General features: G+C 43.1%; 1 protein-coding gene across 1 annotated transcript in view; it reads right to left on the bottom strand.

Annotated features, from left to right (window-relative positions):
* Window positions 1-2,497, bottom strand: part of LOC139375732 (RPE-retinal G protein-coupled receptor-like) — a 9,229-nt gene extending 6,732 nt beyond the window's left edge. Inside the window, exons 1-4 of the mRNA XM_071117547.1 lie at window positions 2,353-2,497; window positions 1,278-1,437; window positions 617-738; window positions 359-512 (exon numbers count right to left, since the gene is read on the bottom strand). Of these exons, the coding sequence (XP_070973648.1) occupies window positions 359-512; window positions 617-738; window positions 1,278-1,437; window positions 2,353-2,428 (512 nt within the window). The 5' untranslated portion in view covers window positions 2,429-2,497. The remainder of the gene's footprint in view (window positions 1-358; window positions 513-616; window positions 739-1,277; window positions 1,438-2,352) is intronic.
* Window positions 2,498-12,790: the final 10,293 nt, after the last annotated feature.

Below are 12,790 nucleotides of genomic sequence, written 5' to 3' on the forward strand. Positions count from 1 at the left end.
CATCAACAACAATAAAGATCAACAACTAATGCTAGCCAAAATATTTAGTAATGGAAAGTGAAACAGTGCATCCCGAATGCAGGCAGCAAACAATGTGCCAGATGGGATTTACAACCTGATAGCAATATTTTTTGGGGAATAGCAAGAACTGTATTGGGGAATTATATGAATCATGCATTGAACTGCATCCATCGATTTCCCCAACAACGCCTTGAGTTGTTGGGGAACGTTGAGTCGAATAGAACCTATTTTTAAAACCTCTTCTAAAGTTGGATAAACTGGGAGTATGATCATTTTTTTGACTGATATTATGATTATGATGAAACGCTTGTCAGTTCCACTTTAAAATGTAGCCTACTTGTCTCCTTTGGTGTAGTCTAGAGTGCAGCACGTCCTCATTGGCTCAAAGTCATACACTCCCCATCCAGTCAGAGGGACGGCCGCCCAGAAGATGGCCAACCCCCAGATAATGATAGAAAAAGTCCAGGCCGTGCTCCAAAACAGCTTCTGATCTGGAACAAAATAACGTTGTTATATTTATTTAACATTTTTCAAGAATATGTTTGTAGATTTGTAGATGTATATAGATAAAGCTATAATATAGGATACTACCCACTGGTGACATATTGGTGATATCTGTCCCAGGCGATGGTAGCCAGGAAACTGATGGAGGCCAGAACTGCTGTCATCCCTATGACGGCGTGGTTGCTACATCCGTCTTGACCCCAGGGCCAGTGTCTAGGGTGACGAGAAGAGAGGAGCGCATTTAGGCTGCGTTTACACAGGCAGCCCAATTCTGATCTTTTGTCCGATTATTGGCAAGAGATCTGATCTGATTGGAACAAAAGGCCAATTATTGGCCAAAGATCAGAATTGGGCTGCCTGTGTAAACTCAGCCTTAGTGTTTCTAATCCAATCAGGCATAAACCGGTTTCAGAATGGCTACATTCCTACATAAACATGATGACTCATTTCGCAGCTAATTGTTATACCAAATACACCTACTTTGACTTGTGGTTCTATTCAGTTGAACTATAAAGTCATGATCACACACACTAACATTACAGCTTTGTGTAGTAAACGATCTATCCATCATAGCTATTCAGATATACATGGAAAAAAAAGTGTGCCTCACTAGAACGATTTGTCCTGATGTCCTGTCTCTAAAACAAATATTTGATCAAACGCATAAGAGCGTTTTAACAACAACTATTGTACACATAAGTCAGGAAACCTCCACGGGCGTTAATGCAGCGTCAAAGGATAATCATTTATACCTGTACGATAAGCTGGCGTATGCAGCGATCAGGCCGGTTGTATTGAGCATAATGTCAGCCACGGCGAGGTTAAAGACAAGGAAGTTACTGGGAGTTCGCATTTGCTTTACGCTAATATAGGCCAATATTGAAACGGCGTTGAGGAAGAATCCGACAAGACCTAAAAGACACGTGGAAAGAAGAGAAATCATCATGGGGGGGGGGGGGGGGAGACAAAGACTAAAAATGGACGTTTAACATTTCAGTTAAGTTATATAGCCTATATGTTAATAGGATATTATAATGCCAGAAATCATTTAATTTTATCTACACAGACTTTTATTTTACTATTTCACATGTCAACCTTACAGAACCGCATCTTCAAATCCTTGTGGATTATTCACATCTTCCAGTGACAATCTTGGCATGATTTAAAATCAGTAGACCTGTCCCTTTAAGATCTCTTTAAAATCAGGAGACCTGTCCCTTTAAGATCTCTTTAAAATCAGTAGACCTGTCCCTTTAAGATCTCTTTAAAATCAGTAGAGCTGTCCCTTTAAGATCTTTTTAAAATCAGTAGACCTGTCTCTTTAAGATCTCTTTAAAATCAGTAGACCTGTCCCTTTAAGATCTCTTTAAAATCAGTAGAGCTGTCCCTTTAAGATCTTTTTAAAATCAGTAGACCTGTCTCTTTAAGATCTCTTTAAAATCAGTAGACCTGTCTCTTTAAGATCTCTTTAAAATCAGTAGAGCTGTCCCTTTAAGATCTCTTTAAAATCAGTAGGCATGTCCCTTTAAGATCTCTTTCAAATCAGTAGACCTGTCCCTTTAAGATCTCTTTAAAATCAGTAGACCTGTCCCTTTAAGATCTCTTTAAAATCAGTAGACCTGTCTCTTTAAGATCTCTTTAAAATCAGTAGAGCTGTCCCTTTAAGATCTCTTTAAAATCAGTAGACCTGTCCCTTTAAGATCTCTTTCAAATCAGTAGACCTGTCCCTTAAGATCTCTTTAAAATCCCATCTCCATCTGGATGCCATTTCGCTAACGCAAATAACAGCTTTTCTTTCAAATTTTTACCATAAAATATTTCACTTACCCCCAACAAGAAGAGCTGAACCGAATGCAAACATGTCAAAATCGGAGAATCCCTCCGGTAATGAGTATGCTGCCATTTTTGATGGCCACTAGTATTGTCGGACACTACAGATAGTTCCTCAACGTTTATTCTCGCGTCTGAAAGTGCCAGAGTTTTGACTGAACTCCTTATAAAGGCTCTTTCACGTGAAAAGACCATGCAAGGACTTATCTGATGTAAAACCCTTACCAATCCCTACAAGAATGTACTAACAAAGTGGCGCAATAGCAGAAGAGTTTGACACACACTGGGCAACAGCTATTTCTTATTTTCCCGATGAAAAAAAATAAATCCCTAAACGGTCGTGTTCATTGAAGTGGTTTCTGCGCACCAATTTTGCAAGCACATAACTGACAGGGAAACCGACTTTCTCAAATTGTTGGCTCTTAATGACCAATAACAGACTTTATATTATCACTGAACTCTAAACCTACAGGTCATACATTCTTAGTACACTTAGTAGGCTAAACATGATATGCCGTGTGAAGATGAAGGATCTCTTACTTCGATAGGTAGGACCTACCTGCTGCCTCAGCCATCCATGACATCATAAGTAACTGTGCGTGTCAGTTGGAAGCTGACACTGCATAGTGAATGGACTGAGAGACCCTTGTCCAGTGAATTATTGGTTTAACAATGCAACAAGTTTAAATGTAGCAATCCTTTAATCTGGCTAAATGTTGGTGGGTGAAAGAAAACCTTAGTTCCAAGAACGTAGCATTGTTAGTGACGTCCCAAAGTCACCTAATCATTTCGTACATTTTTTCACACAAAAATAACACCAAAAATCTGAACAGACACAACAAACACAGTCGACAAGACAACAATGTCATACAGGGAGCTCCAGCCCATGACAAATCACAGTCAACACCATTAGTTCAGGTTCATTCTTAATCCATAGATCCCAAACGTTGCAGTTTTAAAGCAGGTTTTCTGTTTGTTCTACAGGTTTTGCCATTGGGGCGGCGATTTTGTTTGTGCAATTTTATTTTTAAAAATTCATGCAATTCTACTCAATTAGCCGTGCGGCAAATTTTTTTTTTTGCAGTTTTAAAGGAAATGTTCTGAAATTCTACATGTTTTGCCATGACTTATGCCACGTTAATGATAACAATGCAGGCCCTCTGGAGGTCAGGGCCCCTGGAGGTCAGGGCCCTCTGGAGGTCAGGGCCCTCTGGAGGTCAGGGCCCTCTGGAGGTCAGGGCCCCTGGGCACGTGCCCTGCGTGCCATGTCGGTATTCAGCCATGATAACCACAAGTTTAGATAACTGGCTAGACTAACTTACCAATCTAAAAAAAAATAGCTAGCTAACATGGCTAATTGAGAGACTGTCAGTGACTGACAAAACCAGAGGAAAAACTGCTGATGCACAACCAAATTTCAAACTCACACCTTTTGTGTATTCTACTACTCTAAATTTGAACAGTAAATTGAGACTGAAGTTCCTATTAAAAACAAACAGACACAAAAAAGGGTATTTTCATAACATAAAACCAGCCGGGGACGGCAGGTAGCCTAGCGATCAAGAGCATTGGGCCAGTAACTGAAAGGTTGCCGGTTCGAATCCCCTACGTGAAACATCTATCGATGTGCCCTTGAGCAAGGCACGTAACCCTAATTGCTCCTGGGAGTTTCTCTGGATAAGAGCATCTTCTAAATGACTGTAATGTCAAGACATTAACATTAGAGCTTGCTCCCTGTTTAGTGCACTAACCTTGACCAGGACCAGTAGAGCAGTAACCTTGACCATTACCAGTAGAGCACTAACCTTGACCAGGACCAGTAGTGCACTAACCTTGACCCGGACCAGTAGAGCACTAACCTTGACCAGGACCAGTAGTGCACTAACCTTGACCCAGACCAGTAGAGCACTAACCTTGACCAGGACCAGTAGAACACTTACCATGACCAGGACCAGTAGTGCACTAACCTTGACCCGGACCAGTAGAGCACTAACCTTGACCAGGACCAGTAGTGCACTAACCTTGACCAGGACCAGGACCAGTAGTGCATTAACATTGACCAGGACCAGTAGTGCACTAACCAAGACCAGGACCAGGACCAGTAGTGCACTAACATTGACCAGGACCAGTAGTGCACTAACATTGACCAGGACCAGTAGTGCACTAACCTTGACCAGGACCAGGACCAGTAGTGCACTAACATTGACCAGGACCATTAGTGCACTAACCAAGACCAGGACCAGGACCAGTAGTGCACTAACATTGACCAGGACCAGTAGTGCACTAACATTGACCAGGACCAGTAGTGCACTAACATTGACCAGGACCAGTAGTGCACTAACATTGACCAGGACCAGTAGTGCACTAACATTGACCAGGACCAGTAGAGCACTAACCTTGACCAGGACCAGTAGAGCACTAACCTTGACCAGGACCAGTAGTGCACTAACATTGACCAGGACCAATAGTGTACTAACCTTGACCTTGGCCAGGACCAGTAGAGCACTAACCTTCACCAGGACCAGTATAGCCATAACCTTGACCAGGACCAGGACCAGTAGTGCACTAACCTTGACCAGGACCAGTAGTGCACTAACCTTCACCAGGACCAGGACCAGTAGTGCACTAACCTTGACCAGGACCAGGACCAGTAGTGCACTAACCTTGACCAGGACCAGTAGAGCACTAACCTGCACCGGGACCAGGACCAGTAGTGTACTAACCTTGACCAGGACCAATAGAGCACTAACCTTCACCAGGACCAGTATAGCCATAACCTTCACCTGGACCAATAGTGCCCTACCTTGACCAGGACAAGTAGTGCACTAACCTTGATCGGGACCAGGACCAGTAGTGCACTAACCTTCACCAGGACCAGGACCAGTAGTGCACTAACCTTGAGCAGGACCAGGACCAGTAGTGCACTAACCTTCACCAGGACCAGGACCAGTAGTTCACTAACCTTCACCAGGACCAGGACCAGTAGAGCACTAACCTTGATCGGGACCAGGACCAATAGTGCACTAACCTTGACCAGAACCAGGACCGGTAGTGCACTAACCTTGACTAGTAGTGCACTAACCTTGACCAGGACCAGTACCAGAAGTGCACTAATCTTGACCAGTAGAGCACTAACCTTGAACAGGACCAGTAGTGCACTAACCTTGACCAGGACCAGTAGTGCACTAACCTTGACCAGGACCAGGACCAAGAGAGCACTAACCTTGACCAGGACCAATAGTGCACTAACATTGACCAGGACCAGTAGTGCACTAACCTTGACCAGGACCAGGACCAGTAGTGCACTAACCTTGACCAGGACCAGTAGAGCACTAACCTGCACCGGGACCAGGACCAGTAGTGTACTAACCTTGACCAGGACCAATAGAGCACTAACCTTCACCAGGACCAGTATAGCCATAACCTTCACCTGGACCAATAGTGCCCTACCTTGACCAGGACAAGTAGTGCACTAACCTTGATCGGGACCAGGACCAGTAGTGCACTAACCTTCACCAGGACCAGGACCAGTAGTGCACTAACCTTGAGCAGGACCAGGACCAGTAGTGCACTAACCTTCACCAGGACCAGGACCAGTAGTTCACTAACCTTCACCAGGACCAGGACCAGTAGAGCACTAACCTTGATCGGGACCAGGACCAATAGTGCACTAACCTTGACCAGAACCAGGACCGGTAGTGCACTAACCTTGACTAGTAGTGCACTAACCTTGACCAGGACCAGTACCAGAAGTGCACTAATCTTGACCAGTAGAGCACTAACCTTGAACAGGACCAGTAGTGCACTAACCTTGACCAGGACCAGTAGTGCACTAACCTTGACCAGGACCAGGACCAAGAGAGCACTAACCTTGACCAGGACCAATAGTGCACTAACATTGACCAGGACCAGTAGTGCACTAACCTTGACCAGGACCAGGACCAAGAGAGCACTAACCTTCACCAGGACCAGAAGTGCACTAACCTTCACCAGGACCAATAGTGCACTAACCTTGACCTTGGCCAGGACCAGTAGTGCACTAACCTTGGCCAGGACCAGTAGTGTACTAACCTTGACCTTGGCCAGGACCAGTAGTGCACTAACCTTGACCTTGATCAGGACCAGTAGTGCACTAACCTTGACCTTGACCAGGACCAGTAGTGCGTCACATACAGTTAACAGGATACCATGTGAATCCCAGATAAACTGGAGGAGTGATATTTCATTGTAATCAAAGACCCTGCCTTCTATGGCATGAGAAACAGCTCCCAAAGGTTGCAATATGGCTTTGTATAAATTCTACTGCTAGTGTAGTGGGCCTGGGTTGCCTATGAGTTAGGACACATTTAATTTCACCTACCGTCATAATCTGAAAACAAAGGCTGCGCTGTTGATTCCACTCCAGCTTCCTGAGTTCAGACTTCAGACACGGAGTTACACCAAAACATTTCATCATGTGAATGTAAAAACTCAACTCACTCCTTCATTTGTAGTTTATTATTAAAGCAGGAAAGTCCTGTTTTACAAATGTTGATTCATAGAATTTAGGCTACACACACACACACACACACACACGCAAGCACGCACGCACGCACACACGCAAGCACGCACGCACACGCACACACACACACACACACACGCAAGCACGCACGCACACGCACACACACACGCACACACACGCAAGCACGCACACACACGCACACACGCACACGCGCACACACACACACACACACACACACGCACACACACACACACACGCACGCACACACACACACACACGCACGCACACACACACACACACACACACACACACACGCACACACACACACACGCACACGCAAGCACGCACGCGCACACACACACACACACACACACGCACACACACACACACACACACACACACACACACACACACACGCACACGCACACACGCACACACGCACGCACGCACACACACACACACACACACACACACACACACACGCACACGCACACGCACACACACACACACACACACACACACACACACACACACACACACACACATATGCAAAACTCTGATAAAAGGAAGGTTGTTTCATAGAAAATCCTCCAGAATGAAAGTGGACAGCAATTGTCAAAGAATCCAGCCACCCGAGTCATAGACTGTTCTCTCTGCTACTGCACGGCAAGCTGCACCGGAGATCCAAGTCTAGGTCCAAGGGGCTACTAAACAGCTGTATTGTTGGTTAAGGGCTTGTAAGTAAGCATTTCACAGTTGTATTCGGCACATGTGACTAATACAATTAGATTTGATTTGATTTGAGATGGTAAGGGACATAGCTAGATGACTGGTTTAAAGACACGTAGTTGTGTGGATCTGCCTCATGGTCACAAACTGCTTAAAATCTTTAAAGCATCGGGCTGTTTATGGGCCCCTTGTTCCCTAAATGGTGCACTACTGTCCTATGGGCCTATGTCCCGGGTCCAAAGTACTGCACTACATAGGGAATAGGGTGCCTTTTGGGATAGAGATAGGGGACAGAGAGTTTACTCACACTGAAACCACTCCCACAGATATAAAGTATCAGGAGGGTTCAGTAGTTTGATATAAAGTATCAGGAGGAGGGGTCAGTAGTTTGATATAAAGTATCAGGAGGAGGGGTCAGTAGTTTGATATAAAGTATCAGGAGGAGGGGTCAGTAGTTTGATATAAAGTATCAGGAGGGTTCAGTAGTTTGATATAAAGTATCAGGAGGGTTCAGTAGTTTGATATAAAGTATCAGGAGGGGTCAGTAGTTTGATATAAAGTATCAGGAGGGTTCAGTAGTTTGATATAAAGTATCAGGAGGAGGGTTCAGTAGTTTGATATAAAGTATCAGGAGGGTTCAGTAGTTTGATATAAAGTGTAAGGAGGAGGGGTCAGTAGTTTGATATAAAGTATCAGGAGGGGTCAGTAGTTTGATATAAAGTATCATGAGGAGGGTTCAGTAGTTTGATATAAAGTATCATGAGGAGGGGTCAGTAGTTTGATATAAAGTATCATGAGGAGGGGTCAGTAGTTTGATATAAAGTATCAGGAGGGGTCAGTAGTTTGATATAAAGTGTCATGAGGAGGGGTCAGTAGTTTGATATAAAGTATCAGGAGAAGGGGTCAGTAGTTTGATATAAAGTATCAGGAGGAGGGGTCAGTAGTTTGATATAAAGTATCAGGAGGAGGGGTCAGTAGTTTGATATAAAGTGTCAGGAGGAGGGGTCAGTAGTTTGATATAAAGTGTCAAGAGGAGGGGGCAGTAGTTTGATATAAAGTATCAGGAGGAGGGGTCAGTAGTTTTATATAAAGTATCAGGAGGAGGGGTCAGTAGTTTGATATAAAGTGTCAGGAGGGGTCAGTAGTTTGATATAAAGTATCAGGAGGAGGGGTCAGTAGTTTGATATAAAGTATCAGGAGGAGGGGTCAGTAGTTTGATATAAAGTATCAGGAGGAGGGGTCAGTAGTTTGATATAAAGTATCAGGAGGAGGGGTCAGTAGTTTGATATAAAGTATCAGGAGGGGTCAGTAGTTTATAAAGTATCAGGAGGGGTCAGTAGTTTGATATAAAGTATCATGAGGAGGGGTCAGTAGTTTGATATAAAGTATCAGGAGAGGTCAGTAGTTTATAAAGTATCAGAAGGGGTCAGTAGTTTGATATAAAGTATCATGAGGAGGGGTCAGTAGTTTGATATAAAGTATCAGGAGTGTTCAGTAGTTTGATATAAAGTATCAGGAGGGGTCAGTAGTTTGATATAAAGTATCATGAGGAGGGGTCAGTAGTTTGATATAAAGTATCATGAGGAGGGGTCTGTAGTTTGATATAAAGTATCAGGAGGGGTCAGTAGTTTTATATAAAGTATCATGAGGAGGGGTCAGTAGTTTGATATAAAGTATCAGGAGGAGGGGTCAGTAGTTTGATATAAAGTATCAGGAGGGGTCAGTAGTTTGATATAAAGTATCAGGAGGGGGGGTCAGTAGTTTGATATAAAGTATCAGGAGGAGGGGTCAGTAGTTTGATATAAAGTATCAGGAGGAGGGGTAATTAGTTTGATATAAAGTATCAGGAGGAGGGGTCAGTAGTTTGATATAAAGTGTCAGGAGGAGGGGTCAGTAGTTTGATGTAAAGTATCAGGAGGAGGGGTCAGTAGTTTATAAAGTATCAGGAGGAGGGGTCAGTAGTTTGATATAAAGTGTCAGGAGGAGGGGTCAGTAGTTTATAAAGTATCAGGAGGAGGGGTCAGTAGTTTGATATAAAGTATCAGGAGGGGTCAGTAGTTTGATATAAAGTATCAGGAGGAGTCAGTAGTTTGATATAAAGTATCAGGAGGGGGGGTCAGTAGTTTGATATAAAGTATCAGGAGTTGTCAGTAGTTTGATATAAAGTATCAGGAGAAGGGGTCAGTAGTTTGATATAAAGTATCAGGAGGAGGGGTCAGTAGTTTGATATAAAGTATCAGGAGGAGGGGTCAGTAGTTTGATATAAAGTGTCAGGAGGAGGGGTCAGTAGTTTGATATAAAGTGTCAGGAGGAGGGGTCAGTAGTTTGATATAAAGTATCAGGAGGAGGGGTCAGTAGTTTGATATAAAGTATCAGGAGGAGGGGTCAGTAGTTTGATATAAAGTGTCAGGAGGGGTCAGTAGTTTGATATAAAGTATCAGGAGGAGGGGTCAGTAGTTTGATATAAAGTATCAGGAGGAGGGGTCAGTAGTTTGATATAAAGTATCAGGAGGAGGGGTCAGTAGTTTGATATAAAGTATCAGGAGGAGGGGTCAGTAGTTTGATACAAAGTATCAGGAGGAGGGGTCAGTAGTTTGATATAAAGTGTCAGGAGGAGGGGTCAGTTGTTTGATATAAAGTGTCAGGAGGGGTCAGTAGTTTGATATAAAGTATCAGGAGGGGTCAGTAGTTTTATATAAAGTATCAGGAGGAGGGGTCAGTAGTTTGATATAAAGTATCAGGAGGAGGGGTCAGTAGTTTGATATAAAGTATCAGGAGGAGGGGTCAGTAGTTTGATATAAAGTATCAGGAGGAGGGGTCAGTAGTTTGATATAAAGTATCAGGAGGAGGGGTCAGTAGTTTGATATAAAGTGTCAGGAGGGGTCAGTAGTTTGATATAAAGTATCAGGAGGAGGGGTCAGTAGTTTGATATAAAGTATCAGGAGGAGGGGTCAGTAGTTTGATATAAAGTATCAGGAGGGGTCAGTAGTTTGATATAAAGTGTCAGGAGTAGGGGTCAGTAGTTCGATATAAAGTATCAGGACGAGGGGTCAGTAGTTTGATATAAAGTGTCAGGAGGAGGGGTCAGTAGTTTATAAAGTATCAGGAGGAGGGGTCAGTAGTTTGATATAAAGTATCAGGAGGGGTCAGTATTTTGATACAAAGTATCAGGAGGAGTCAGTAGTTTGATATAAAGTATCAGGAGGGGGGGTCAGTAGTTTGATATAAAGTATCAGGAGGAGGGGTCAGTAGTTTGATATAAAGTATCAGGAGGAGGGGTCAGTAGTTTGATATAAAGTATCAGGAGGAGGGGTCAGTAGTTTGATATAAAGTATCAGGAGGAGGGGTCAGTAGTTTGATATAAAGTATCAGGAGGAGGGGTCAGTAGTTTGATATAAAGTGTCAGGAGGAGGGGTCAGTAGTTTGATATAAAGTATCATGAGGAGGGGTCAGTAGTTTGATATAAAGTAACAGGAGGAGGGGTCAGTAGTTTGATATAAAGTGTCAGGAGGGGTCAGTAGTTTGATATAAAGTATCAGGAGGAGGGGTCAGTAGTTTGATATAAAGTATCAGGAGGGGTCAGTAGTTTGATATAAAGTATCAGGAGGGGGGGTCAGTAGTTTGATATAAAGTATCAGGAGGAGGGGTCAGTAGTTTGATATAAAGTATCAGGAGGAGGGATCAGTAGTTTGATATAAAGTATCAGGAGGAGGGGTCAGAAGTTTGATATAAAGTATCAGGAGGAGGGGTCAGTAGTTTGATATAAAGTATCAGGAGGAGGGGTCAGTAGTTTATAAAGTATCAGGAGGAGGGGTCAGTAGTTTGATATAAAGTGTCAGGAGGAGGGGTCAGTAGTTTATAAAGTATCAGGAGGAGGGGTCAGTAGTTTGATATAAAGTATCAGGAGGGGTCAGTAGTTTGATATAAAGTATCAGGAGGAGTCAGTAGTTTGATATAAAGTATCAGGAAGGGGGGTCAGTAGTTTGATATAAAGTATCAGGAGGGGTCAGTAGTTTGATATAAAGTATCAGGAGAAGGGGTCAGTAGTTTGATATAAAGTATCAGGAGGAGGGGTCAGTAGTTTGATATAAAGTATCAGGAGGAAGGGTCAGTAGTTTGATATAAAGTGTCAGGAGGAGGGGTCAGTAGTTTGATATAAAGTGTCAAGAGGAGGGGTCAGTAGTTTGATATAAAGTATCAGGAGGAGGGGTCAGTAGTTTTATATAAAGTATCAGGAGGAGGGGTCAGTAGTTTGATATAAAGTGTCAGGAGGGGTCAGTAGTTTGATATAAAGTATCAGGAGGAGGGGTCAGTAGTTTTATATAAAGTATCAGAAGGAGGGGTCAGTAGTTTGATATAAATTATCAGGAGGAGGGGTCAGTAGTTTGATATAAAGTATCAGGAGGAGGGGTCAGTAGTTTGATATAAAGTATCAGGAGGGGTCAGTAGTTTATAAAGTATCAGGAGGGGTCAGTAGTTTGATATAAAGTATCATGAGGAGGGGTCAGTAGTTTGATATAAAGTATCAGGAGTGTTCAGTAGTTTGATATAAAGTATCAGGAGGGGTCAGTAGTTTGATATAAAGTATCATGAGGAGGGGTCAGTAGTTTGATATAAAGTATCAGGAGGGGTCAGTAGTTTGATATAAAGTATCATGAGGAGGGGTCAGTAGTTTGATATAAAGTATCAGGAGGAGGGGTCAGTAGTTTGATATAAAGTGTCAGGAGGAGGGGTCAGTAGTTTGATATAAAGTATCAGGAGGAGGGGTCAGTAGTTTGATATAAAGTATCAGGAGGGGTCAGTAGTTTGATATAAAGTATCAGGAGTGGGGGTCAGTAGTTTGATATAAAGTATCAGGAGGAGGGGTCAGTAGTTTGATATAAAGTATCAGGAGGAGGGGTCAGTAGTTTGATATAAAGTATCAGGAGGAGGGGTCAGTAGTTTGATATAAAGTATCAGGAGGAGGGGTCAGTAGTTTGATATAAAGTATCAGGAGGAGGGGTCAGTAGTTTATAAAGCATCAGGAGGAGGGGTCAGTAGTTTGATATAAAGTGTCAGGAGGAGGGGTCAGTAGTTTATAAAGTATCAGGAGGAGGGGTCAGTAGTTTGATATAAAGTATCAGGAGGGGTCAGTAGTTTGATATAAAGTATCAGGAGGAGTCAGTAGTTTGATATAAAGTATCAGGAGGGGGGGTCAGTAGTTTG

This window comes from Oncorhynchus clarkii, chromosome 20, assembly GCF_045791955.1.
Source record: "Oncorhynchus clarkii lewisi isolate Uvic-CL-2024 chromosome 20, UVic_Ocla_1.0, whole genome shotgun sequence".
NCBI classification, from domain to species: domain Eukaryota; kingdom Metazoa; phylum Chordata; class Actinopteri; order Salmoniformes; family Salmonidae; genus Oncorhynchus; species Oncorhynchus clarkii.